This window comes from Geotrypetes seraphini, chromosome 3 (genome assembly GCF_902459505.1).
Source record: "Geotrypetes seraphini chromosome 3, aGeoSer1.1, whole genome shotgun sequence".
NCBI classification, from domain to species: Eukaryota; Metazoa; Chordata; class Amphibia; order Gymnophiona; family Dermophiidae; genus Geotrypetes; species Geotrypetes seraphini.
Genome location: NC_047086.1, coordinates 167,067,211 through 167,095,033, shown reverse-complemented (window position 1 = coordinate 167,095,033; position 27,823 = coordinate 167,067,211). Strand labels below are relative to the sequence as shown.

The 27,823-nt window shown below is 44.3% G+C and overlaps 1 protein-coding gene across 1 annotated transcript in view; it reads left to right on the top strand.

Annotated features, from left to right (window-relative positions):
- SYNE1 (spectrin repeat containing nuclear envelope protein 1) overlaps positions 1 to 27,823 on the top strand; it is a 994,076-nt gene that overhangs the window by 486,709 nt on the left and 479,544 nt on the right. Inside the window, exons 55-61 of the mRNA XM_033936910.1 lie at positions 1,784 to 1,961; positions 4,345 to 4,527; positions 9,218 to 9,361; positions 9,738 to 9,893; positions 15,075 to 15,239; positions 17,311 to 17,483; positions 23,670 to 23,823. Coding sequence (XP_033792801.1) covers positions 1,784 to 1,961; positions 4,345 to 4,527; positions 9,218 to 9,361; positions 9,738 to 9,893; positions 15,075 to 15,239; positions 17,311 to 17,483; positions 23,670 to 23,823 — 1,153 coding nt within the window. The remainder of the gene's footprint in view (positions 1 to 1,783; positions 1,962 to 4,344; positions 4,528 to 9,217; positions 9,362 to 9,737; positions 9,894 to 15,074; positions 15,240 to 17,310; positions 17,484 to 23,669; positions 23,824 to 27,823) is intronic.

Below are 27,823 nucleotides of genomic sequence, written 5' to 3'. Positions count from 1 at the left end.
AGGTTTTCAGATGTTTGCGGAAAACTTGGAGAGAGCTCAAGTTCCGAAGATCTAAATAATGGCCTATGGATTTCTCTTTTAGGAAACTAGCCAAACCTTTTTTAATCCCCGCTAAGCTAACTGATTTCACCACATTCTCTGGCAATGAATTCCAGAGTTTAATTACTTGTTGTGTGATTAAATATTTTCTCTGCTTTGTTTTAAATGTACTACTTAGTAGCTTCATCACATGCCCCCTAGTCCTAGTATTTTGGAAAGAGTGAACAAATGATTCACATCTACCCTTTTCACTCCACTCAGTATTTTAGAGACCTCTTTCATATCGCCCCTGAGCCATCTCTTCTCCAAGCTGAAGAGCCCTAGCTGCTTTAGTCTCCCCTCATAGGGAAGTTGTCCCAAACCTTTTATCATTTTTGTCGACCTTCTCTATACCTTTTCTAATTTTGCTATATCTTTTTTGAGATACGGTGAACAGAACTGCACACAATATTCCAGTTGCGGCCATATCATAGAGCGATACAATGGCATTATAATATTTTCATCTTTGTTTCCCATTCCTTTCCTGATAATTCCTAACATTCTATTTGCTTTCTTAGACAGATGAAGGTATTTACCATCATATAAATGTATGTATCCTTTAGTAATCATAATAATAACTGAACTCACACAGTATTCCCTGATTAAAAGTATATATATCTCATAACAGACTAGAAAGGGTACTATTTCTTTCTAGATAATAAATTGCATTTCTTTCTATTATGCTCATACTATTCTGCTTTTGAAAGGTCACATGAAGCTTATCATTTTAGGGTCTGTCTCCAGTGAAGAGCTCGTCAGCACCATGACGTGGAGTTTGGTTCACAAATTCACATCCTCTTAGGGCCAGATTCTGCAAACAGAGTCACTATTGGCAGCCGCTTACAAAAACGTTGCTGATCGCATGTCTGTCACTCAACAGCGTTGTTTGCAGAATTGCAACTTGGGTGAAAGGTAGGCACTGGAAATGTAAACCAGGGGTTTGAACACTTCCGACACCTACCTTTCACATGAATCACATCTACAGAAGCAACTAATGGCACACACCTTTTTCGGCAGTAGGCACCTCCATAGTCGCGATTACGGCACTGTTTCGGGAGGCACAGGTAGTCAGCTACATTTTTTATTTAAATAGGATGTTAAGTAGTTTTTATGGGTGCAGATTACTTAAGTTAGGGGGCATTACGCCTATCGTCGCCTAACTTAAAGCACCGTTTGTAGACTCAGCCCCTTACTGTCTAGATAGGCCTTTTGATAGAACATTAGCTTTGCACTAGCCATTGTCCACGTCTCCTAGGGCCCATTTTATAATATAAGGCTGTCTTCCTGTATATTGGTGATGTTTGTTATTGCTCCCTTTTTGGGGGGGGAGATAATCCTTAAGTGGGAAGTCCCAGATGTGTAATGTAGGAAACTGCTAGTCTCTAGAGAAAATGTAGCGATGCTCCAGTCACAAAAACCTTCCCTCCTTCTTTCTGAGTCTCCCCTTCCCCCAATCAAATCTATTCTGCAGAAACGAGGGACACCAATAGAACACAGGAACTGCATTCATGCCTGTACAGAATGTTCTGGAAGAATCAGTTTGGTACGATGCAATCAAGTAGCCTATATTTGTGACCATTAAAACTGCTATTTTCAGAGAATCCTTGTGATAAGCAAGTAACTTTGCTGTGTTTTCCAGGCACTGTTTCACTGGCATGATGAATTTATTGTTCTATTTCTGTTTTCCTCCCCTGCCACCCACAAGCCTGTGCTTGCAAACTTCCAAGGGATGTCAGAATAAAGAGCAGGTCTTGGAGCAGAGATTTCGTATTGCTTTCAGGGACTTCCAGCAGTGGCTTGTGACTGCAAAAATCAACACTGTAAAGTGTTTTGATGTACCTCAAAATATTACTGAAGCATCAGCAAGTCTGCAGAAAATACAGGTAACAATATTTTAAGGTGTTTAGAGTCTTTTATTGGTATGTTTGTCGAGTGAGAACATGGATTGTGTATTTTTGGCCATTTGCTGTAGGATGTGCAAGGCTATGGTAATATTTGTAATTTGACTAATTAACAGTAATTTATTGAACATACAGTATATAGTCCTCAGCTGAAATCCAAGTTGTGCCACACACAGGGCAGGATTAATTTGTCGAGGGCCCCTAGGCACACAAGTCCACTGAGCCCCCCTGCCACGCCCCACCCCACCATGCGCCCAGGCGGAAACAGGAAGCTGCATCAGTGGGAAGCTTTGGGCAAGCAGCACCGCTTGCACAATTACAGTTCCCGTTGCCTTTCTTACCCACGTTGCTTGCTTGTCTTACTTTCCGTCGTTGGGGGGGGAGGCCACGTTGCTGATCGGGGGAGGGGCCCTCGTTGCCAATCGATGCTGGAGTGGCCCATTGCCGTTTGGAAAAAACAATGTTGATGCCCTCCTTCATCGGGCCCCCCTGACCATTTCGGGCCCTAGGCACGTGCCTACTTGGCCTATTGGTTAATCCTGCCCTGGTCACACAGGAAGCTTTAGAGGACAGGGCACTCTATTGGTTTCAGTGGAGCTACTGTACATCAGATTTCTGCAGTTTCTAAATTTATTCAGAAACATTCACCTGACTTTCTCCAGAATGAATGTTCTTGTAAACTATTTGGTCACTTTATGGCTTTGAAATTTCTAATTTAAAATGGCAAAGTCAGCAAAATTTGACTTACATATTATGAGTGATTGTTTCATACTTCATACAGTGACTCCATGATGAGTATTCTGAAAAACTTTCTAGGTGTGAGGCCTCAGTGTGAGTCTGGCAGATAGGAAAGGTCCCAGCGGGACACTATGAGCCAGATTCATTAACCTCCCTTTCCCATCAGATCCGTGGGCGAAGGGTGACCAATTCTCTAACAGTCTTCATGCAAAGTAACCCGATTGGAGACACTCCCCACACTGACCCTCACGAATTGCTGCAGAGCGATCCTGACGCATACACAGACCATCTTCTTGCCTGTGGAAGCGGTCTGCGCATGTGCTTGCTCTCACGTTAGTGAATCTAGCCCAAGGGGGAGGGGGGGCTTTAATGGAACAGAACACGCTGCAAGGAGCGAGCAAGAGTGCAGCCCCGCTTTTAACCCACGGGTTAAAAACACGGGCTCGCAAAGAGCAGGGCGGCAGGGGAAGGGGAGGATGCTGTGGGGGTTTAAAAAAAATTATTATTGTTATTTCGGTGAGCTATTCTCACTCTGCGGTGTGGCGCATGGCATGGGAGGAAGCGCGTGCGCTCTCTCTGCTTTTTCTCTCGCTTCACCATGGCAGACCTGGAGGCGGTGCTGGCCGATGTCAGCTATCTGATGGCGATGGAGAAGAGCAATTCCACACCGGTGGCCTGGGCTAGCAAAATTGTGTCGGGCAAGAGAGTGCATGACATCATTGTGTCGCACCCGCGCATGCGCGGATGCCCTCCTGCCTGACCAGAGCAAGCAGCGGGGGCGGGGTGGGGCTAAGTAAAATCTGGCAACCCTACGCTTAAGCATGTTTGACACGTGGCTGGTGTCCATTTTCATAGACATTGCCGACTTAGGTACCATTTACAGAATCCAGTCCAGAGTGCTTTTTTTTTTTTATGAACTGCACATAGCAACGGACAACAGGGAGGGTATCTTGAATCCTACAACCTAACAGGATTAGCCCGGCCTTGGCCTGGACTCAGCTCAACATCAGAAACTTTTGTAATCACCTGGTCCTGGGTACCCATACCAAACAGCTTAGCTTGTGCCCAGGACTATAGTTAGTGCACATACAGAGTTGCACATACTGTATATCATAAATTCTTAAAGCACTGACACTACTGCGTTGCGAGCACGGTGGCTTTGAGTACAGCTTTAAATCTTAAGTGCATTCTATTTCTTCATCCACTTACTAAGAGTTTCTTTACAAATCTAACATAGGCACATGCATGATGTACATATAAAATAGGCTCCCCGAATTAACCACAGTAGCTCACACATTTTATACCAGCTCCAAGCGTCTAACTCTGTCTGTGTAGTCTGTCTGTACTTGTATAATTTACAGCACTGGTTTGTACACCACTCTACCCAAATTATGCCCCTGGGAATGTCAATGTGCTTCAGCTATATATCTATAAGTATGCACGATCTCACAATTTTATGAGGTATTTTCTGCCTGTAAAACATGCTTTTTTTTTTAGTTCAATCATCTTTATTGACAGTTTAAAATATACAATTGAGCAGGAACAAATGAACAATACTTTAGAAATGTGTCCCCATAAGCATAGTTGTGTATTTTGTAATTAACGAAAGAAAAACTCTTCTGTCCAGGAATTCTTATCTGAAAGTGAAAATGGTCAACAGAAGCTTAACACAGTGGTGACCAAAGGGGACCTTCTAAGTGGTATTTGTTCACTAGAGAAGGCTGAAGCTATTCAAGGCAAAGTTAACAGTGCTAAGGAAGACTGGAAACAGTTCCTGTCAACTCTTCACCAAAAGGAATCTGTCTTGGAGGTACAGAAACATACTTATACATGGAATGCAAACCAATTCTATAACGTTTAGTCTCCCCAATGCTTATAATATTCTTTAAGTTATTCACTTAAGTGGGAACCTGGCCTGTGTCCTGCTCATGTGTATACCCTCTTGCAAATTCATGCTGGGTAAGATAGTCACTAATTTACAGAATAGCGCTTAGGTGACATATTGGCTTATATGCCTGTAAAAATACATTTATATGCTAGTATTCTTGTTATGCACGTAAGATGCATATAAATTAGGGCTACCGTATTTTCGCGGATATAACGCGCGCGTTATACGCGTTTTTACCTACCGCGCATACCCCTCGCGCGTTATATGCCTGAGCGCGGTATACAAAAGTTTTTAAACATAGTTCCCACCCCGCCCGACGCCCGATTCACCCCCCCAGCAGGACCGCTCGCACCCCCACCCCGAACGACTGCTCGCACGCGCTCCCACCCGCACCCGCATCCACGATCGGAGCAAGAGGGAGCCCAAGCCCTCTTGCCCGGCTGACTCCCCGACGTCCGATACATCCCCTCCCCGGCAGGACCACTCGCACCCCCACCCCGAAGGACCGCCGACTTCCCGACAATATCGGGCCAGAAGGGAGCCCAAACCCTCCTGGCCACGGCGACCCCCTAACCCCACCCCGCACTACATTACGGGCAGGAGGGATCCCAGGCCCTCCTGCCCTCGACGCAAACCCCCCTCCCCCCCCCAACGACCGCCCCCCCCAAGAACCTCCGACCGCCCCCCCAGCCGACCCGCGACCCCCCTGGCCGACCCCCACGACCCCCCCACCCCCTTCCCCGTACCTTTGGTAATTGGCCGGACAGACGGGAGCCAAACCCGCCTGTCCGGCAGGCAGCCAACGAAGGAATGAGGCCGGATTGGCCCATCCGTCCTAAAGCTCCGCCTACTGGTGGGGCCTAAGGCGCGTGGGCCAATCAGAATAGGCCCTGGAGCCTTAGGTCCCACCTGGGGGCGCGGCCTGAGGCACATGGGCCCAACCCGACCATGTGTCTCAGGCCGCGCCCCCAGGTGGGACCTAAGGCTCCAGGGCCTATTCTGATTGGCCCACGCGCCTTAGGCCCCACCAGTAGGCGGAGCTTTAGGACGGATGGGCCAATCCGGCCTCATTCCTTCATTGGCTGCCTGCCGGACAGGCGGGTTTGGCTCCCGTCTGTCCGGCCAACTACCAAAGGTACGGGGAAGAGGGGTGGGGGGGTCGTGGGGGTCGGCCAGGGGGGTCGCGGGTCGCCTGGGGGGGCGGTCGGAGGTTCCTGGGGGGGGCGGGCGTTGGGGGGGGGGGGGGTTTGCGTCGAGGGCAGGAGGGCCTGGGATCCCTCCTGCCCGTAATGTAGTGCGGGGTGGGGTTAGGGGGTCGCCGTGGCCAGGAGGGTTTGGGCTCCCTTCTGGCCCAACTACACAAAGGTACGGGGAAGGCGGGTGGGGGTGTCGTGGGGGTCGGCCAGGGGGGTCGCGGGTCGGCTGGGGGACGGGCGGAGGTTCTTGGGGGGGGGCGGTCGTTGGGGGGAGGGGGTTTGCGTCGAGGGCAGGAGGGCCTGGGATCCCTCCTGCCCGTAATGTAGTGCGGGGTGGGGTTAGGGGGTCGCCGTGGCCAGGAGGGTTTGGGCTCCCTCCTGGCCTGATATTGTTGGGGAGTCGGCGGTCCTTCGGGGTGAGGGTGCGAGTGGTCCTGCCGGGGGGGGGGATGTATCGGACGTCGGGGGGGGCATCAGGCTTTCAGGATGGGGACAGACCTTCAAGGGGGGACAGGACTTCAAGGGGGGACAGTGCACGGAAAGTCAGGGGGGTGAACGGAGAGTCGGGACAGCGCACGGAAAGTCAGGGCAGTGAACGGAAGTCGGGGGGGGTGAACGGAGAGTCGGGACAGCGCACGGAAAGTCAGGGCAGTGCACGGAAGTCAGGGGGGGTGAACGGAGAGTCGGGACAGCGCACGGAAAGTCAGGGCGGGCGAAAGGAGCGTCGGGCATCATGCGCGGTATACCCGTGAGCGCGGTATACAAAAGTTTTTGTACATGTCATTGTGATTTCTGCGCGCTATACCCGTGTGCGCGTTTTACACGGGTGCGCGTTATATCCGCGAAAATACGGTACTCAATTCCAGTCCTTGAGGTCCACAGGCAGGTCAGGTTTTCAGGATATCCACAATGAATATGATTTGCATGCAAATCTCTCTCATGCATATTCATTGTGGATATCCTGAAAACCTGGCCTGTGGACCTCAAGGACCAGAATTGAGTAGCCCTGATGTAAATGATACCATCTAGAGCAGTGGTTCCCAACCCTATCCTGGAGGACCACTAGCCAGTTGGGTTTTTGGGATAGCCCCAATGAATATGCATGGAGGTGACAGGAATGCAAATCTGCCCCATGCATATTCATTAGAATTAGCCTCAAAACCTGACTGGCTGGTGGTCCTCCAGAACAGGGTTGGGAACCACTGACCCAGAGTACTACTATTAATCATTTCTGTAGTGCTACCACACATAAGCAGCACTGTGCATATTTGGGAAAATTCAATAAATGGTGTGTAACTTTCCACATGCAAAATTGTGCATTATTCTCAGATGCACGCACAACTAAATTGGCTAATGAGCTAATTAGTGCAATAATTAGTTGCTAGCAATCAATTATTATTGGTGTTAATTGGCAACAATTTGGATTTGCACGCACAACTTGCTAGGTGCTCGTATACAAAAATTCTGTGTACAAATCTTATAGTGTGCAACTCAATAGGGAGCATGGCCATAGGATGAGCACAGCTGGGCCAAGGCATTCACTAAAGATTCATGCAGTGTTACTGAATACCAGGGATCTATGCCTACCCTATGTTTCCTTATACAATGCTCGTCATGCTATGTCACACCATACCATGTTTGTCGTGTTGTTTTTACCATGTTTTGTTTTGTATGCAAACTTGTAACCCGTTCTGAGCTCTCCTGGGAGGACAAAATATAAAACCAAAGAAATAAATAACCCCCTCCTTTACTAAGCCATGCTAGCATTTTTAGCGCCGGCCGTGGCAGTAACAGCTCGGACACTCATAGGAATTCTATGAGCGTTAGAGCTGTTACCATGGCAGCCGGCACTAAAAACGCTAGCGCGGCTTTGTAAAGAAGGGGTTAAATAACTTATATGCTAAGTTCTTAGGTTTCAGTTGGTGTAAATCCTTGTGCTCCAAATTGGACATGAATCACAGCACCATGCACTATTCTATAAAGGATGCCGACGCTGAAATGCCCATTATAGAATATGTTGAGCACTGATATTTTTGGGGTGCTAAATTTTCAATGCATTTACTAAACCCAGCCCATTATATGTAGGCACTTTTTTTTGTCTCTAGTGAGATCATAATCTAAGTTTTGTCCCAAGGGCATTAACCCTGGGAGTCTGCTGCACTCCTTGGGAATTTGTCTTCGTATGAACCTGGCCACCCACTGAGGACCCATCAAGAATTTCTGTTTTCATTAGAGCTTATTGCAAAAATATGTATCATTGAAGTGCTTTTAAAATTATTGCTCCTACTTTGTTGAATGGATTGCCTAATAAGATTAGACATTAACCCCCTCCCCCATCCCTGTAACACGGTTTTTAGCGCCGGCCATGGCCATGGAATTCTATGAGCATCAGAGCTGTTAGCACTGCAACTGGCGCTAAAAATCATGCTACGGATTTGTAAAGGGGGGGGGGGACATATTTCTCACATTTTAGAAAGCTTTTTATTTCTTTCAGATGGGATTTTAGATTAATTGATTGTTTAAATGTTTTATTATCTGTTTCATTGCCTGTTTTTAGTAGTAGACCACAGTGAGCAGCTTGACTGCAGTCTGTCAATTTGAAAAATTAAATAAACACCTCATAATTTGAAATAGTAACAAAAAAGTAGTGGATTTGATGTCTACAGTAAATACACCATTCTTTCATTATTTTTGTTGCTCAGAGCAGCTTTATTTATTTATAAGATTTACTGTATATTCTGCTTGATCTGAATATCCTCAGCGGATCACATGAACTACATAAATAATATACAATAAGAACACAATAAAATGGACATAAAAATAAACAACCCCCTCTCCCCTTTTACAAAACCGCAGAAGTGGTTTTTAGCGTAAGTCGGTGCACTGAATGCTCTGCTCTGCTCCCGATGCTCATAGGAACTCTATAAGTGCTGGGAGCAGCGCAGAACATTCAACGTGCTGACCTGCACTAAAAAACGCTTTCACAGTTTTGTAAAAAGGGGGGGGGGAAGTCTCATCATTAATGCTTCAAAGACAGTCAAATTTCTGATACCCGAAATACTAAATCAATCTTGATTGAGCTACTATAATTTTGTATCATATTCTGCCTTACGGACTCTATTTTGTGTATAAAATGACATTTGGAAGATTGTTTTCATTGCATATGTGGTTCACTGAATATATCATTGTCAGAAAATGGATGAAAATGAACATTTTGGGCTATGTTTTTTAAATGGTATGTTAGAGACAAACTTCAGCTGATAACTAGAACTTAAGTTTTGAACTTTGTACAAGTAGGTTTCAAAACTTCCTATAAACTTTGTTTTCCCACTATGCACTTCAAGATAACTTAGCATAGGATCAAGCAAGCAAAATAAATAAGACATTCCTTCTCTGACTTGCATCTATCTTGATAGAACCTGAAGGTAGAGATGAAGGACTTTGAAGCCAATGCTGAGCCCCTCCAGGCATGGCTGAGTACCACTGAGAAGGTGGTACAAGAAAGCAGTAGCCGGCTACATGATCTCTCTGCCAAGAAGAAAGAACAGCAAAAGCTTCAGGTGATATTACAGTGCTGAGTGTGGGACTTCAGCATGCCGTTTAAGACTCTGTCTTCATTCTTGGTTCCACGAATACTTGCTGCTCTCTTGTGACATTTCTGGCTTTTCTCATGTCACAGTAGTGCTTTCTCAGGCTAATGTTGCGCCCACAGTATGATTCTTCATAGCTATATGAGCATTGTTTATTCTTCAAATCTGAATGTCCTGTCTGCCACCAGATGACTGATTTCATTGCAAAACTGCATGGTATGCATGTCCAGGCCCTATGACATGTATGTGTCTTTCATGTTATCTGAGCTATAATGTTGTTGCATGCTTCCCCCACGTTCCACAATCACCCTCCCCCTTTGTCTTCTAACCTGCTTGTGCTTTACAGTCTATCCTTGAAGAAATAAGCTGCAATGAGCCTCAGCTCAACAGGCTGAAAGAAAAAGCTCAGCAGTTGTGGGAAGGACAAGCAGCCAGCAAAAGCTTTATGCACAGAGTGTCTCAGCTATCTTCTCAGTACCTAGCGCTAAGCAATCTAACCAAGGTAATGCACCATGCTTTGTATGCTGTCATGCAATTTGTGCGAGTGTGATCTGAAAGTAACATGGAAGGTCCAAATTTACTCTTGTAAAATTGGTTCTTGCTGCTCCAGGGAGCTTTACAGTGTGTAAGATATACAGGTTACTGCCTATAGTTTTAGATACGGGTAGTGATGGTAGGTTCTTCCAAAGGCCTTTGCAGTACTCATAGTCTTCTGCCTCCATTATCTTGTTATACTGTTTTTTTATAAAGATTGGAAGAAGAGGGTATATGCTCTCTCTTAATTAAAGAAAGAAGCAAGTGAATCACACACAGAAACGAATCCAAGTTGTGGCTTGAGGAAGCAAATTGGTTCCCAGTGTAAAAAAGATGTTTTATATTAAAAATAATGATACACAGATGTGTCTAACAGCTATTATAAAATTTTACACAAGTCATAAAGAGCAGCGTCTTATATACCCTAGATAGGTTTTTAGGTAGTGGTTGTTGGTGGGGGGAGGAGAGATCCTGTTGTTCTGGTATATGTTGGTACCAACAGAATAAGAATGTGCAGATGGGAGATTGTGGAAGTCAAAGTAAGGATTTTAGGTAGAAAGTTGAACTCTAGAATCTCCAGCTTAGCATTCTCAGAAATGCCACCAGTTTCAGGCGCAGGACCTAAGAGGCAGGCAGAGTCACAGAATATCAGTGAGGACATAAGTCATTTCAGAGACCTGGTGGAAGGGCAACAGCCAACCAAATACTGTGACACCAGGACACCCATTAACACAATATGATGGATCAAATTGGTGAATTGATAGCACTATATGTTAAGGATGGCATTGATAAAAGTTCTTCAAGAAGCAAAATGCAATATAGAATCTTTTTTGCTAGAAATTCAGTATATGATGGGAAAGAGTATTGTGGTGGGGATATACTCTAAGTTTTATTCCAAGTTTTATTAAAAGATATACCACTTGGGGCGAATAGTTGTCACAGCAGTTTACAATACAAATAAATGTAATAATTAATAGTAGGAAGAGAGAGAAGATAGGAGACATAGGATACGAGAATGAAAAAGGGAGGAACACCATTGTTAATAGGAAAGGATTAAGAGGAATGTTGCTGTGCATATGAGGTTACTACTTTTGGAACTAGAGGTCTATTCATGAAAATCATCATGGAATAGGTGAGCTTTGAGAGAATTACAAAAACCTGCAAAGGAAGATGAAGATCAAAGATATGATGATAATTCCAAAAGGTGGGGCCTAAGATGCTAGGGGGCTGATTCTATCAATGGGTGTCCCCGATTGTAGGCAAAGGTAGACATCCTACCACTGTCTAGCAGCTAATCGAGACAAACTTTTTTTTTTTTAACCCGAGGCAGGATGCCTACACTGTGGGAGTTTGCTGTGGTTGAGGGCCCTCACCCTGCACTCCTAGGTCTACCCTGACACCCCTCCCAGCCACCCCAGTACCTCATAGGAGAAAGTCCAGTGAGAGGGATACTTACAATCTCCACCTGATAGGCCCACCACTCCATAATGGCAGGCCTTCCCCTTAGTGGTGCATTCAGGCCCTGATTGGTTCAGATGCCTCCCATAGGAGGGGCCTTAGGCACTTGGGCCAGTCGGAGTCTTAGGCTTCCTTCCCAGTGCATCCTGGGATTCACTGGGAGTGGCCTAAGACTCCAATTGGACAGATACCTAAGGCCCCTCTCATAGATATCTGGGCAATCAGAGCCTTAGGCTACTCCCAGTGCATCCTAGGAGGCCTAAGACTCTGATTGGCCCGTGCCTAAGTCCCCTCCTATGGGAGTCAATCAGGGCCTTAGGTCCCTTCCAAGTGCATTCCAGAATGCACCAGGGAGGGGAAGGCCTGCCATTCTGGAGTGGCAGACCTGCCGGCCAAAGGGTGTAAGTAACCCTCTGATTGGACTTCTCCTACAAGGTACCGGGGGGGGGGGGAGTTGGGAGGGTTGTCAGAGTAGACCTAGGGGTACAGGGGGGGGCCTGCAGCCTTGGGGGCATTTCATGGGGGAGTTTGTGGGGGTGGCAGCAGGAGGAAATGGGCATTCCTCCTGCCAGTCTTTGACAGAGGGTGGGGGTTCGGGTACAGAAGGGATGCCAACTCCCTCCTGCCCGGCTGCTTCGGGGGGAGGTGGGGGTTCAACATCCATCCTCAGCAAGAGTTATGGGGTCCCCTGCTGCAGCTGCTCAGCTGATTGCGGCAGGGGGGATTTCCTTGCTGCGATCAGCTGATTGCAAGATTTCAGGTGCGATTCTGTAACTGGCGCCTATGACATAGGTACTGGTTAGAGAATCAGGGCAGTTAGGAGGGGTTAGCCAATTCCGTATAGGATGCCGGTGTGCGATTTTCAGGGAATTTTTTTTTGTTAAATTTAATATAAATAATTTTAGAAAAAAAAAACCTTAACTGTGCTGGAGCAAGACAAAACTTTAACAGGTCTTGATGCGTTTCACATCCAGTTGCTTTAGAAAACCTGACACAAACTTTTTCCAGTGCTGGTCTTGCAATCTGTTATTTCTTTTCAATTCAATCCATAACCATGCACAACCTAATTTTTAGGAGGTTTAAAATGTGTTGGGGTGGGGGGAAGGGGCAACAAGCTTATCTGCCCAGGACCCATCAGAAAATTAATCCTGCCCTAACTAGAAAGAGGATACTAGAGAAAACAACTGCTGTAGCATTTAATTTAAAAAAACTGAGACTATGATAAAATGAGGAAATCAGAAAAACTAAAAAGAGCCATTGCCAAGTCTAGGGTTACCAGATTTTTAAAGTAAAAAAGAAAACATGTAGCCCTGCCCCGTTCTGCCCCCCAGTCACACCTCATTCCACCCATGCCCTGCCAACAACTGTCCCACACAGACAGGTATGGGTATTCTGCTTCACTCAGTGGAAAACATTTGCCTGAACCGTACTGTATAACTGGTGTAGTAGATTGTTCTCCCGCAAATTTGCGATTTGCGATTCGCGGACTCAGTTATTTACAGTATTTTCTGATTGCCTCTTCCGGTCAGAAAATACAGGGAATGAGTCCGTGAATCAGCCTTCTGCACAGCTGATTCCTCCTCCTCCTCCTCCTCGCCTCCCTGATCAGCCAATCAGCCTTCTGCACAGCCGATTTCTCCTCTTCTTCCCCCCCCCCCCGGTCAGCCAATCAGCCTCCTGCACAGTTGATTTCTCCTCCTCTCCCCTCCGATCAGCCAATCAGCCTTCTGCACAGCCAATTTCTCCTCTTTCCCCCCCCCCCACCTCCCCCGGTCAGCCAATCAACCTTCTGCACAGCCGATTTCTCTTTCTCTCACCCCCCCCCCCCCTGGAGAATACCGGGTATGATTTACTGCACGTGTCGGTGCCCCAGCTGCCCTCTCCTGCCTTTTTACAGACTTAAAACCGCATTTGCGGTTCTCGATATTTGCTGGTGTTCCTAGAACGGAAACCCCATGAATTTCGGGGAGTACTGTAGTCCAGTTTTAGACATCAAACTTGGACCACATTAAACTTTTCTAGATAGTTAACAAGCAAAAGTTAATTATCAGGCTGACTGCAAGAGTAAGGTGAGACACAGAATACCCAAAACCTACTATTAATTCAGTTCTTACATACTATCTCTAGAAGTTGCAGCTTTTTGTATTCATCACATTCTGTAAACATGGAGAAAATGAAATTTTAATACAGTACCTTCTACTCTCTACCCACGGTCATGCAGACAACACACCCAATGGCAGCCCAACGCTAACTGCTGCTCCACACAGGGGACTGTTGTGCCGCCAGGCTGTCAAACCTCCAAAGAACAGCCCAAACTGCTGCTCTCCATTGCATCCTCTGCTCCCCCAGGCAACAAAATCCAACAGCCTGACGGGCAAAATAGCCTGCCCTGACTACTACTACTACTATTAATTATTTTTTGTAGCGCTACCAGACGCATGCAGTGATAGAAAACTTGTTTTTGTGTGTGCAAAGGTCTATTCTCTTCACTACACTGATCTGTTACAACGTATTCATGTACATGTGGTATACATCTCTGAATCATTTCTAATATGATGTTAGCCGCAATGATTCCTAGTTGACATTTCTGGGATACAAGAATGGGATGGTATAAGGATCTTCTAAAAGCACCCATAGTACTCTGCAGAGTTTTCTATCAATTATATGCTACATCATACAAGGGATATTACATTAGTAATAAGGCTCCTGAGGCAGGCTGAAACATGTGTGTGTCGAGCCATCGTACATATTTTTCTCAGTTGTGTAGTAAAATTGCACACCAACATCATTGAACATCTCCAGTGTGGTTTGTTTGTCTTTGGTCGAACTGTGGAGGTTTTCTCATGGTTTTCCCTGAGTGTAGTGTTCTCTAAGCCAGTGTTCTTCAACTGCCGGCCCTTGGACTGGTGCCGGTCCATAGAAATTTTCTGCCGGTCCACAAGGCCAGCATGTCCATTGGACAGAAGACAGTGTTCTTGCTGTTGGTCCATGGTGCGATCAACTTTTAGTTTTTTGTCCTGCATTTGCATGAGGTTATCTGTTTTCTGGTAGGAATGAATGTTGAAAAGCATAGTGTGCTTTGTGTATTTTAAATTTTGTGGTTAACCATTATGTGTTGTTAATACGATTATATTGTGTGTGTATATATGAAAAATGAGTGGAAAAATGGTGTTACAATTAGTACTATTATGGGGGCGGGGTCTGGGGTGGAGATTGGGTGGAGATGGGCAAGACTTAGCCCAGTGTTGTTCAACTGCTGGTCCACAGACCGGTGCCGGTCCACAAAATAATTATTTTATTTCTGGCAGTCCATAGGTGTCAAAAGGTTGAAGAACACTGCTCTAAGCGGTATATCAAGCCATAACAAACTTGAAACTTGAATGTCAAAAAGAACACTAGTCTAAGTGACAGAAAAATAATTATTGCAAGAAAGTTTTGAAGGCCATCTGTTTATTTTATTTTGCAAATGGAAAGTTACGAAGAAAGAATGAACAAAATTATTCATTCTGTTTTCCAATAATGTGTTTTATTTCTTTTTCATATTTTGGGGGGGTATCACACTTTTCTAGTAAATCAATTCCAAATTTATTTTGTCTCCGATAGATTTCAATATTATTGGCCATATTGAAAGGCAGAATTGGATTCATAAGTTGACCCCTCTGATACTAATCTATTTCTGTCCAAATTCCAGGAAAAGGTATCAAGACTAGATAGAATCGTTGCTGAACACCATCAGTTCTCCCGAGGCCTGAAAGAATTGCAGGATTGGATGACAGATGCTAATCACATGTTAAAATCTTACAGCCATGATACTCCTGACAAATGTGTCCTAGAAAGCAGGATGTCAAAATTGGAGGTAATATATATCTATGTACACTCACAAACCTGTGTTTTTTTTCCCTTAGGCCCTTTCATATCATATGCTAAAAATAGCTTCCGTAGCTATAACAATAGTGTTCGCAATGAATATCAGATTGCTGATATATTGGTGTTTTTATTGGGCCCAATACACAACAAAATTCTGCTATTACAACTTGCCAGTATTGGGGGGGGGGGAGGGCTCTGAATCCTTTATCTAAAGTCTCGGATTGAAGCAGAACACAGCTAAATATATCCCACAGAGCAAAATGCTCTATGGCAGGGGATAAAGCTGAACATTCATCAGTTCCAAAGCTTCAAAAGCCAAATACAACTCAGAACAAAGTGGAGAAAAAAGGCAAAGGCTGGAAAAAAAACCTCCATTTATATTCCATTTAGTTCAAAGATCTCCTGACCTCAAAATTCTGAAATATCTCAGCCCCCTTCACAAAAAATAAATGTCACCTTGGCAGACATCAGCTCTCCCAAACATTAAGATCCTTCAACATATAGCCTAAACAATGGAACTGTTTCCTGTTTTCTTTTTTTAGATGTTTTTCCCATGAATTTTTTTGAAAGATGTTATTTTTGCTGTAATCTCTTAACTGTCCTGTGATCTTCCTTTTGTCTTTTCAAATATATCGGGTACATCTGTTAGGCACCTACCATTTAACTGCAATGTTCAATTAACAGCACTGATTAAGGCTTTTTAAATAATTAAGTTAGACACCTAGATTGGATAGGCGCACCAATCTAGTTGCCTAACTTTAGGCGTCTTTCGTAGTGGTGCCAGTGGCGTAGCGAGGGTAGGAGGTGCCTGAGGCAGTGGCACCCAGAATCGCCACAACGAGCACCCCTCCCCCCCCCCACACACACACTCGTCCCCACTGCTTGAGTGCTTCCCCCGCGTACCTCTTGAAATGTTCGCCGGCATGAACAACATCTTTTACCTGCTGCTCGCGCCGGCCTTGGCTCCCTTCTGACATCATGTCCTGGTCCCGTGTCCAGGAAGTGACTTCGGAAGGGAGCCAAGGACGGCGCGAAAAGTAGGTGGAAGAAGCTGTTCATACCAGCAAACGTTTCAAGAGGTACCCAGGGAGCGGAGAGGAGGAGATGCACTGGAGCCCCTGCCAAGATGGCACCCGGAGCAGTCCATCGCCTCCTTACTATGCCACTTGCGGCACCTAAACTGATACCCCAATTTGTAGAATTTCCCTTATTTTGGTCACATTGCAAGCTAATATTTGTTAATGGCCATTAATTCAGATCATGGAAACTGGCTGTTCTCCAGCTGCACTAAAACTGGTCTTACTGCACAGGAAAGACCTGGTATGCTAAGGCCAGTTTTAGTGCAGTTTTGTAAAAAGACCCCCTAAATATTCAAGGAAGGATCAAGGTGGTAGAATTGTGCACCTAAGGGTTATGAATACATTGAAAGGAAACAGCAAATTGTGGAAGGATGAAATGATGCAATGTACCACAGATCTGGAAGAGGCTCTCTGTGAAACGATTTAGGCATGGGATCCATGTCTAAATTTTTTGCATGGGATCCATGCCTAAATTTTACGCAGAGGATAAAAAGGGGGTGCAGAAATGGGAGGGTAATAGGCAGATCAGGAGCGTTTTTTTGGGTTTGCATGTGTAGTTATAGAATTAGGGGAATCCATGCCTAATTTAGGTGCAAGGATTTGCACCACATTTCAGTTGGTGAAAATGGTTAGGCACGGTTTCCAGGCATAAGCGCTAATCTATAAACCAAGCCTAATGTTAAGCGCTGTTTATAGAATAGTGCTGAGAGTTTTTTGTTTGTTTCTTTTTCAGTGCCAATTTTCTAGACACCATATAAAGAATTTAGTTCTATATGAACAGCCTTTTCCTGGATTTAAATAGAGCTGTGTAGCTGCAGGCAGCAGATACTGCTTTTTTTTTCAGGGTGGAAAGGTATTCGGTTTTCTGAGCCACTTAGGAAATTGGCAGAACAACCCTATGTTATGGTGCACTTTGCAATTGAAGAAATGTCTCCCAGAAACTGATATGATCAATATTTTTATTTTCCTTTTTCTTTGCAGGCTTTACTGTTGTTGAAACAGGAAAAAGAAATTCAGGTGAAAATGGTACTAACTAGAGGAGACTCTGTGCTGCAAAACACCTCTCCGGAAGGGATGCCTGCTATTCAACAGCAGCTGAAGGAACTAAGAGACTCCTGGGCTTCCTTCCTGTCTGCTTGCATACAGTGTAAAAGGTACAAGGATTCAAGATCAAAGTGAACTGGTCACCATGGGGGTAACTTTATAACACAGCATACATCCTTACACTGTGCAGCTACCAGTGCATTTTCAAAATGAAATCATAGAAACATAGAAACATGATGGCAGATAAAGACCAAATGGCCTGTCTTTAGCATCTACTATCTCCACTTCTCCCTAAGAGATCCCATGTGTCTGTCCCACGCTTTCTTGAATTCAGACACATTCTTTGTTTCCACTACCTCTACCGAGAGACTATTCCATCCATCTACCACTCTTTCTGTGAAAAAGTATTTCCTAAGATTATTCCTGAGCCTATTATCCTATGCCCTCCCATTCTGGAGCTTCAACTCAAATGAAAAAGGCTCAAATCATGTGCATTTATGCCATGTAGGTATTTAAACGTCTCTCTAGAACAATACTAATACTAACAGTCTATAAATTCAAAAATGCAACGATCTTCCCACAATCACAATCACATTTTCGGCACTGAAATGTGATTGTGATTGTGAGAAGATTGTTGCGTTTTTGGATCGCAATCCTGGTCTTTAACAACAGCTGTGAAGATAAGTGAAACCTTCATTTAGGTTCTTTTTCCTGTTCCCTGTGCACAGTGGTGAAATATGTCCCCATTTTCAAAGACTACATTTTGAGAAGTAGTGGAGTTTTTTTACCCATGATACAGATTAAGAACGGCTGAAAAACTCATTGGGTTGCCGTCTGCATATGAAATTAAGTTGAGGCTTTTTCTCCACTTTACTTAAATGGTTTTTCAATGGGTAGTCCCACCACTTGGCTAATAACATTTTTTGGAGTAATGAATTTAACCGTCTCTATCATATCTCCCCTCCCCTGCCTTTCCTCCAAAATATACATATTGAGAACTTTAAGTATATCTCCCTTATGCCTTAGGATGAAGACCACTGACCATTTTAGTAGCCTTCCTCTGGACCGACTCCATCCTGCTTATATCTTTTTGAAGGTGTGGTCTCCAGAACTGTACACAGTATTCTAAATGAGGTCTCACCCAGTCATATACAGGGGCATCAATACCTCCTTTTTCCTATTGGCCATACCTCTCCCTGTGTACCCTAGCATCCTTCTAGCTTTCACCGTCACCTTTTCAACCTGTTTGACCACCTTAACATCATCATATACTATCACAACCCAAGTTCCGCTCCTCTGTTGTGCACAAAAGTAATTCACCTCCTAAACTATACCATTCTCTCAGAATTTTAGAAGCCCAAATTCATGACCTTGTATTTCTTAGCAATGAATCTTAGCTGCCAAATTTCAGACCATTCTTCAAGCTTCGCTAGTTCCTTCCTCATGTTATTCACACCATCAGGGATGTCTATTCTATTGCAGATTTTGGTATCATCCACTAAGAGACAGATCTTAACTAACAGCCCTTCAGCAATATTGCTTACAAAAATGTTAAAAAGAACAGGTCCAAGAACCAAACCATGAGGCACACCACCAGTGGCGTACCTAGGGTATGTGGCACCCGGGGCCCATAATTTTTTGACACCCCCCCATGTAAAAAAATATTTTTTTGTAATGACCATGAAACGGAATAAATGGTCAGAATAGAAACAGGCAGTGAAAATTTTCTTATATTCCAAACATAACATAACATAAATTATGTCTGAATTGTCATGACATCAGAAGTACATATGGAGTAGTTGCAGGTGATGCTTGGGACAGTTCTGATTGTGTTAGTTCGGTTTTATGTGTTTTTTGAATAGAAGGGTTTTTATTTCTTTTTGAAGGTTTTGCAGTCTGTGGTCGATGTCAATTGGTTGTAGAGTTGGGGGTCGAGTGTTGCAGCTCGAATGGCTAGGAGGTTGTCGAACAGTTTTTTTTCTTTTGACGTTTTTGGTTGGAGGGTGTGTGAATGGTGCGTGAGTTCTCCTATGTCTGTTTGAAGTGGATTGAATTATTTAGCTGAAGAAATTAGTTACCCCCTCATCCCACACACATTAATTCTCTTCCATTTTTGTTCCCATTATAAAAAACACTGATAAGTTCCCAGAAAAAAAATACATTAAAATAAGAAGTGAAAACAAAGGCCCCTACAGATGAGAACATAACATAAGAATAGCCTAACTGGGTCAGACCAATGGTCCATCATGCCCAGTAGCCCATTCTCATGGTAGCCAATCCAGGACACTAATACCTGGTCAAAACCCAAAGAGTAGCAACATTCCATGCTACCGATCCAGGGCAAGCAGACACTTCCCCCATGTCTTAATAACAGATTATGGACTTTTCCTCTAGGAATTTGTCCAAGTCTTTCTTAAAACCAGCTACACTATCTGCTTTTACCATAACTTCTGGCTACTTCATTTTTAAGTTTAGATCTTTCCTTTCAAACAGAGACCTTGCTAGATGTCAAATACAGCACAAGGTAACTTCACATGGACTTAGCTGTGCAGGAAATGTGAATCTCCTCATACACCCACCATATAGTGCAAAAATGTGCAAAGGTCTGTTTTTTTCTTTCGATCACTACATAGCCTAATACCACACAAGCAGCGCTGTTACAAACATATTCTGTAGGTCAATGCTAAGGATAACAAAGTTTCCTTCCTTGGACCAGAAGGAGATACTGATAAACCACTGGAAGAGATCCCAAAACAACACCCAAAGACCCACTCAGTGTGTGAACCAGTTGAGTGGAGTGGACTAACTGGGGGGTGGAAATGGGCCCGGAGTTTGCTCAGCAGAATTTCCCAGACCACCTCTTCCTCTCAACACATTGACACGCTGCCACCACCACCACTAGGAACACCTCACTGGGTAGGCCAGCTATGCTATAAACTTTATAAAACACATTATTATATTTTCTTATAAAGCACATATTTTAACTGAACTCTCTGACAACCTCAGCCTTTCCATTCACAAAAATAGAAGGAAGAAAAGTTCCCATTTCCTGCTGTCTCATGTCCCCGGCCTATACAATATTTTTTTTCTGACCAAATCCTCGTTTCACTTGCATTATAAAGTACTGAGGATGCCATCTCTCCCCAATCCCAGGTCCTAAAGTCTAAGACAGTAGCGCAAACTAATGCTGCCAGATTCAGGAAAAAAAATTTTGATTCGATTCAGCCTATTGAATTGGTTTTTCAATTCGATTTTCCTGCCCAGTTGGGTGATTTTTTTCAAAACACCTGGTGGGTTTTATAGCTTTTTCACCCCCTTTGGCTTCTCCTAATCACACTGGCACTGTGGTGTAAATAAAATAAAGAAACAAAAAGGACTTTTCCTCTCTCTGTTAAATCCTAGCTCACGTTTGCAGTCCAACACCAGCTCTGGCAGGATACACATTTCAAATCTGACATATTATAATCACAAAACAGAAAATAAAATTAATTTTTCTACCTTTTGTTGTCTGGTTATATTTCAAATCTTGTTGGTCCAAGGCTCTGGTTTTCTTCTGATAACTTGGGGTCTCCTTCTTTCTTCTTTCTGCATGCTAACCATCCATCTGCCAACTCTGTCCTCCCTTTCCATTTCCCTTCCCTCCCCAGGAAGTCTGGTATCTTTCCTTTTTTTCATCTCCCTCCACAGATCCACCTTTTCTTAAATACCCTTTCATCCGGCATCTCTCCCTCCTTCCCCACCACCCGAGTCCACCATCTCTCCCTTTCTTTTCCCAATTACCCTCCTATCCAGTATCTCTATCCCTCCTCCACACCATCCCTTGTGTCCAATTTCTCTCCCTTTCTGTTCCTTCCCTCCCTAAATCCCATGGTCCATCATCTCTCTCCCTCTCCTCTATTTTCAGACCCATTATTTCTTCCTCCCCCCCAAAGTTTGGCATATGCACGTCTCTTTGAACACCCCCTTCCCTCCGTGTACTTCTAAACCAGGGTCCCCCCCAAAGGCCTGTCCCCCCTTAAAGGTCTGCCTGTCCCCCTTGAAGGCCTGTCCCACCTCCTTGAAGGCCTGTCCCCCCCCCTTGTAGGCCTGTCCCCCCCTTGAAGGCCTGCCTGCCTGTCCCCCCCTTGAAGGCCTGTCCCCCCCTTGAAGGTCTGCACCCCCCTGAAGGCCTGTCCCCCCTTGAAGGCCTGTCCCCCCTTGAAGGCCTGCACCCCCTTGAAGGTCTGCACCCCCCCGAAGGCCTGAACCCCCCTGAAGGCCTGCACCCCCCTTGAAGGCCTGTACCACCCCCTTGTAGGCCTGTCCCCCCCTTGAAGGCCTGTCCCCCCCCTTGAAGGCCTGTCCCCCCCTTGAAGACCTGCACCCCCCCAAAGGCCTGCACCCCCCCAAGGCCTGTTCCCCCCTTTAAGGCCTGTTCCACCCCCTTGTAGGCCTGTCCCACCCCCTTGTAGACCTGTCCCCCCTTGAAGGCCTGTCCCTCCCCCTTGAAGGTCTGCACACACCCCCAAAGGCCTGTCCCCCCCCTTGAAGGCCTGCCTGTCCCCCCCCTTGAAGGCCTGTCCCCCCTTGAAGGCCTTCCAGCCTGTCTGTCACCCCCTCCTCCTTGAAAGCCTGCCTGCCTGCCCGCCCGCCCCACCCCGAAGGACCGCTCGCCCCCTGGCCTCCCCGCACCACTATGAAGCAGCACTACCTATGCTCCCGGCCTTGCCGTTCAGTCCCCCCCCCCCACCACCCCCGAAGGACCGCTCGCCCCACTGACCTTCCTGCACCACCTATGAAGCAGCCGCAGCAGGATCCCGACATCAGCGATATCTGCGCTGCTTAGGCGTTGCTTCCTGCACCGCGTTCCCACCCCTCCTCTGATGTCAGAGGAGGGGCGAGACCGCGGCGCAGGAAGCAGCGCCCAAGCAGCTCAGGTATCGCTGAAGTTGCGATCCTGCTGCGGGCTGCTTCACAGGTGGTGCAGGAAGGTCAGTGGGGCGAGCGGTCCTTCGGGGGTGGTGGGGGGGGGAATGAACGGCAAGGCCGGGAACACCCCCTCATGGCTGGCACCCGGGGCAGACCGCCCCTCCCGCCCCCCCCCCCCTTAGTACGCCACTGCACACCACTGGTAACATCTCTTTCCTTAAAATGATCTCCATTTACTATTACCCTCTGTCACCTTCCACTCAACCAGTTCCTGACCCAGTCTGTCACTTTTTGGCCCATACAGAGGGCATTCAGTTTATTTATTAGGTGCCTATGTGAAACACTGTCTTCCTCTATCCAGTTCTCTGGTCACCCAGTCAAAGAAATTGATCAGATTTGGCTGACAAGACCTGTCTCTAATGAATCCATGTTGCCTCGGGTCCTGTAATACACTGGATTCCAGAAACATCACTATTCTCTGTTTTAAAAACATTTACATTAATTTTCCACAGAAGTCAGACTTATCAGTCTGTAGTTTCCTACTTCTTCCTTCCACTTTTGTGGAAAGTGACCATATCCACCCTTTTCCAGTCTTCCAGTACCATTCCTGACTCTAGAGAAGTATTAAAAAGGTCAAGCAGTGAGCTTCCAGAACTTCCCTAACTTAGGTACCCTCAGATGTACACCATCTGGCCCCATTGCTTTGTCCACCTTTAGTTAAGCTAGCTCCTCAGAAACACAATCTTTTTTTTTTTTTTTTTAATTCTTTATTCATTTTTAGAACTCACAATCCTTTTTTTTTTATCAGAGTCTACTACACCTTCAGCCGTAATTGCATTTGTTTTTTGTGGTCCTGCTCCCAACGTTTCAGCTGTGAACACAAAACAGAAATACTTGTTAAGCAGTTAAGCCTTATCTTTATCAGTTTCTACATATTTTTCACCTTCACCTTTGAGTCTCACAATGTCACTTTTGTACTTCTTCCAATTGCTAATATATCTACAAAATGTCTTGTCCCCCTGTTTTACCATGTCAGCTATTTTTTCTTTCATGTGCATCTTTGCTTTCCTGACTACTCGACCAGCCTCTCTTAACTTTCCAGATATTTTTGTCTGTCTTCCTCTTTCTGTGATCTTTTGTAATTTACGAAAGCTAACCTCCTTTTCCTTACCTTCTTAGCTACTACTTCTTTTCCTCTTACTTTTACTTACTTTCTTCCTATGGGAGGAGCCTTAAGCAACCTGGGCCATTCAGAGCCTTAGGCCCCTTCCTGGTGCATCCCAGGATGGGGAACCCTTTATACCAGCATGTGTGGTCTTAGGTACTTGTTACTGTATTAGATTGATCTATCTTATACAAAATGGATGATACATTTATTTTTCATATAGTCAGCTTGAAGGAGCTCTGTCCAAATGGACAAGTTATCAAGATGATGTTCGACAGTTTTCCAGCTGGATGGAGAGGGTGGAAGATAGACTGAATGCTTCTGAGAGACAGTACGGAGAGCTGAGAGACAAAACAGCTGCTCTTAGCAAGGCAAAGGTTTGTACACATTCTATGGCTGCGTATTACATTATATTTATTTCTTTATAGGGATTTATTAACTACCTGTATGTAGAGATTCACCCAATGTGGGTGTAGTTTGACATACACAACGTACACTGTGTTAACAATGTAACAACAGTAAAATGACCAAATGCTCATTAGTGAGTAACACATCATGCAATCTGTTTTGCTGAGGGTAAAGATGGATAGTGATGCTTCTTGAGGAGACCTTAGAAACCTCAAAGGTGTAGTGAAAGCTAGCTTATTCTTTAAGTGCTTTCGCCCATTTAACAATATTAACTTCATTTTACAAAGCTGTGCTAGCAGTAGCCGCACGGCAAAAGCCCCCAATACCCTTTAAATCTCTGTGGGCTTCGAGGCAGTTATCGCAGTGGCAGCCACTAGTGCAGCTTTGTAAAAGGGGGTTAACGGTAGCCAGTGCAGTTTTTGTGGGCTTTCCATTGACTTCTTTCATGTATACCAGGGCTATTTTATTTGTAACCAATCGTGCTAACAATGTCAAATGCTAAAAAGCCCATAAAAATATATTGGGCATTTTAGCATTTACTGCATGTTAATTATTAGCATGCGCTAAATCAGTTAGCATCCCTTCATGAAATCCTCTTTAGGCTCTTAAGTGTGGCTGAAAATAGGGCACACATTTATGAGCCAAACTTAGGCGCATAAATGTAGGAGCATAGCTTTTTATTTTTAACAAGTGGGCCCTTGGGGAGAAGTGTAGAAATGGTGCCTAAGCATACCTACATTGTAGATGCTGCTCTGAGTGGTTATCAATCAACCGCTAGGCGCCACTTATAGGATCACACCTAGCGATGCCTAAGCAGAATTAGGCTTCGCTAGGCACCAGAGAGGTAGGCGCCTTTACATTAGGCCAGGTTTTACTTGTTCAGATTTTTTTTATTTATTATTTATTTAAAAATTTATACCCCATCTAAAAATCTAGGCGGTTTCCAAACAACATACATAATCCTTTTAAAATATAATATGCATACAAATATAAAAACACTGTCTAATAACTGCTTTGCCTCTCAGTCCCTCACTCCTTCACATAAATGTACTTACAAATAGCTGTGTGTTTAAGAATTTTTTTTAAAACTGCTCTACCAGCACTTAAATGTATTTGCCCCGGAAAGGCATTCTAGAGTTTTGTCCCGGCTGCTAAGAACATGGAATCACTTACCTTTGCATGATGTACCTTGCTATTTTGACTTCTGACAATCTCATTCTACCTTCAGATCTTAATACCCTCCTTGGTTGATATACTTCCAACAAATCATGAAAACATGCTGGAGCTACATGATATACAGTCTGATGGATTATTGACAGTCAGTACTTTGTACTGTACGCTCTGTTGAATGTAATGTAATGTAATGTAATTTATTTCTTATATACCGCTACATCCGTTAGGTTCTAAGCGGTTTACAGAAAATATACATTAAGATTAGAAATAAGAAAGGTACATGAAAAATTCCCTTACTGTCCCGAAGGCTCACAATCTAACTAAAGTACCTGGAGGGTAATAGAGAAGTGAAAAGTAGAGTTAGAGGAAAAATAAAAATAAAATAAACATTTTAACAAGACAGCATTGATCTAAATACTTTGGAAGGTAGAAGAGAGGAGAGAAAGGAATAGAAGCAGAAGGGGGAGCCGTTGAACAGTAGAATTCTGGAGAAATTTAAATGATAGAAATAGAACAAAACAAAGACAAAAGGCAAAACAATAGATAAGATTAAAGATAAATCATAAGCTGGAAAGAAAAATAAAATAATCAGCAGCCAATGCAACCAACTTAGAAGCCTAAGTCAATCATACCTATTCTCCACCTCTAACCATACCTACTTTCCAGGTAGACATCGTTAGGCGTCACTAGGCATCCTAAAGAGTTCACCACCGACTTCTTAATTGATGATTTAAATCTCTTTTTTGATTGGCTGAAAACTGGCGTGGTCAATTACCACGGCAATTAAAAAAAGGTTGTGTGCAGATTCCAAAGTTAGGCATCCTTAATTAGCCTAGTGGAGCCTAATATAGACCTCCTAAATAGATTCCAGCCCTCAGACATGTTAGGTGTCAAGAGGGTGCCTCGACTTACGTGTCACTAGGTGCCACTCTGAGCTCTGCAATTAATTTTAATAGCAGTCAATTACCACATCAATGTCGGTGAAGTGGATAATGTATATCATACCACAAAACAAAAATGCTCCACTCTAATAGCTAAGGGTAATGTCTTTAAACAGAAGAAAAAGTCTCAGGTTTGTCTAGGCAGAGCACAACGTGCTCAAACCTCCTCCACCCACATCATTGGCTACAAAAATCTTCCGTGAAGACTTTACTCTTGCCGCTAGGCTAAATTTTAGCTTGGGACACAAATCGCTTAATTAGCAATAGTGTTGCAAGTGTTGAAGCAAAAACGTGGCGTCTCCCAAAAGTCAACGTTTCACGGATCACTACCGCTTCTTCAGGGTTTGCTGACACCCCGCTTCTTCACACTGTTTGTGCTATTTGTTGCCACGATTTCCTCTGCCTAGACAAACCTGAGGCTTTTTCTTCCGTTTAAGGACATTACCCTTAGCTATTAGAGTGGAGCATTTTTGTTTTGTAGTCAATTACCACGCCATTTAAACTAATTGAAACAATTTGGGTTGCACATGGATTTTACCCCCCTTTTACAAAACCATAGAGAGGTTTTTAGCGCTGGCCATGGAAGTAACAGCTCCAACGTTCATAGGAATTCTATGAGCGTTGGAGCTGTTACCACCATGGATGGCACTAAAAACCACGCTGTGCATTAGGCATCCGCAATTAGGGTGCCTAGCGATGCCTAACTAGGGAGCTGTTTATAGAATCTGGCCCTTGGTTTCTGGTTTTGGTTTTGACAATTTTATGCTTGTAAAAACACATACATTGCTCACTTTATACCCATAATACCTGTAAATTAATGTACATAAAGCAAACAAGATGCTAGGAATTATTAGAAAAGGGATGGTTAACAAGACTAAGAATGTTATAATGCCTCTGTATTGCTCAATGGTGCGACCTCACCTTGAGAATTGCAATCAGTTCTGGTCTCCTTATCTCAAAAAAGATATAGCGGCACTAGGAAAAGTTCAAAGAAGAGCAACCAAGATGATAAAGGGGATGGAACCTCTCTCGTATGAGGAAAGACTAGAGAGGTTAGGGCTCGTCAGCCTGGAAAAGAGACAGCTGAGGGGAGCTATGATTGAAGAATCCTGAGTTGTGTAGAATGGGTACAAGTGGATCAATTTTTTACTGCATCAAGATTTACAAAGACTAGGGGACACTCAATTAAGTTACAAAGTAATATTTTTAAAACCAATAGGAGGAAATATTTTTTTTTAAATCTCAGATAATAGTTAAGCTCTAGAACACTTTGCCAGAGGATGTGGTAAGAGCAGTTAATCTAGCTGGTTTTAAAAAAGGTTTGGACAAGTTCCTGGAGGAACAGTCCATAGCATAGTCTGCAGTTGAGACAGACATGGGATGTTAGCATGGAATGCTACTACTATTTGGTTTTTTTGCCAGGTACTTGTGACTTGAATTGGCCTCCGCGATCGAGGGATGGGCCATTTTGTGAATCAAGTCGGTTAGCAACAATCGTTGCTAAACCTCTGAAAACAGGTTTAGCGAAGATCGCTGACTTTAATGAATTGGGGCCTAAGTATTGAATTGTGTGTGCATGTTTATTGAATTAGGAGATAAAAGAGCAACTGGGAGCCCCTTACACAGGTAAGTGCAGAGAAACAGAGAAAGTAGCTTTTGATACATGCAAGCTTCCTAAATGCTATTCTATAATGGTGCACATTAGTGGAATAGGGATGGATTCTATAGTATAAGTGGCACTCAAAAATGGGTGAACAGAAAAAGAGGAGTCTTCCTTTGCCCAGCACAGCAAGAAGCAAAACAATAGAAAGGCAAAGCCAATGTCACAATACAACACAAGGAATTTTATTGAAAG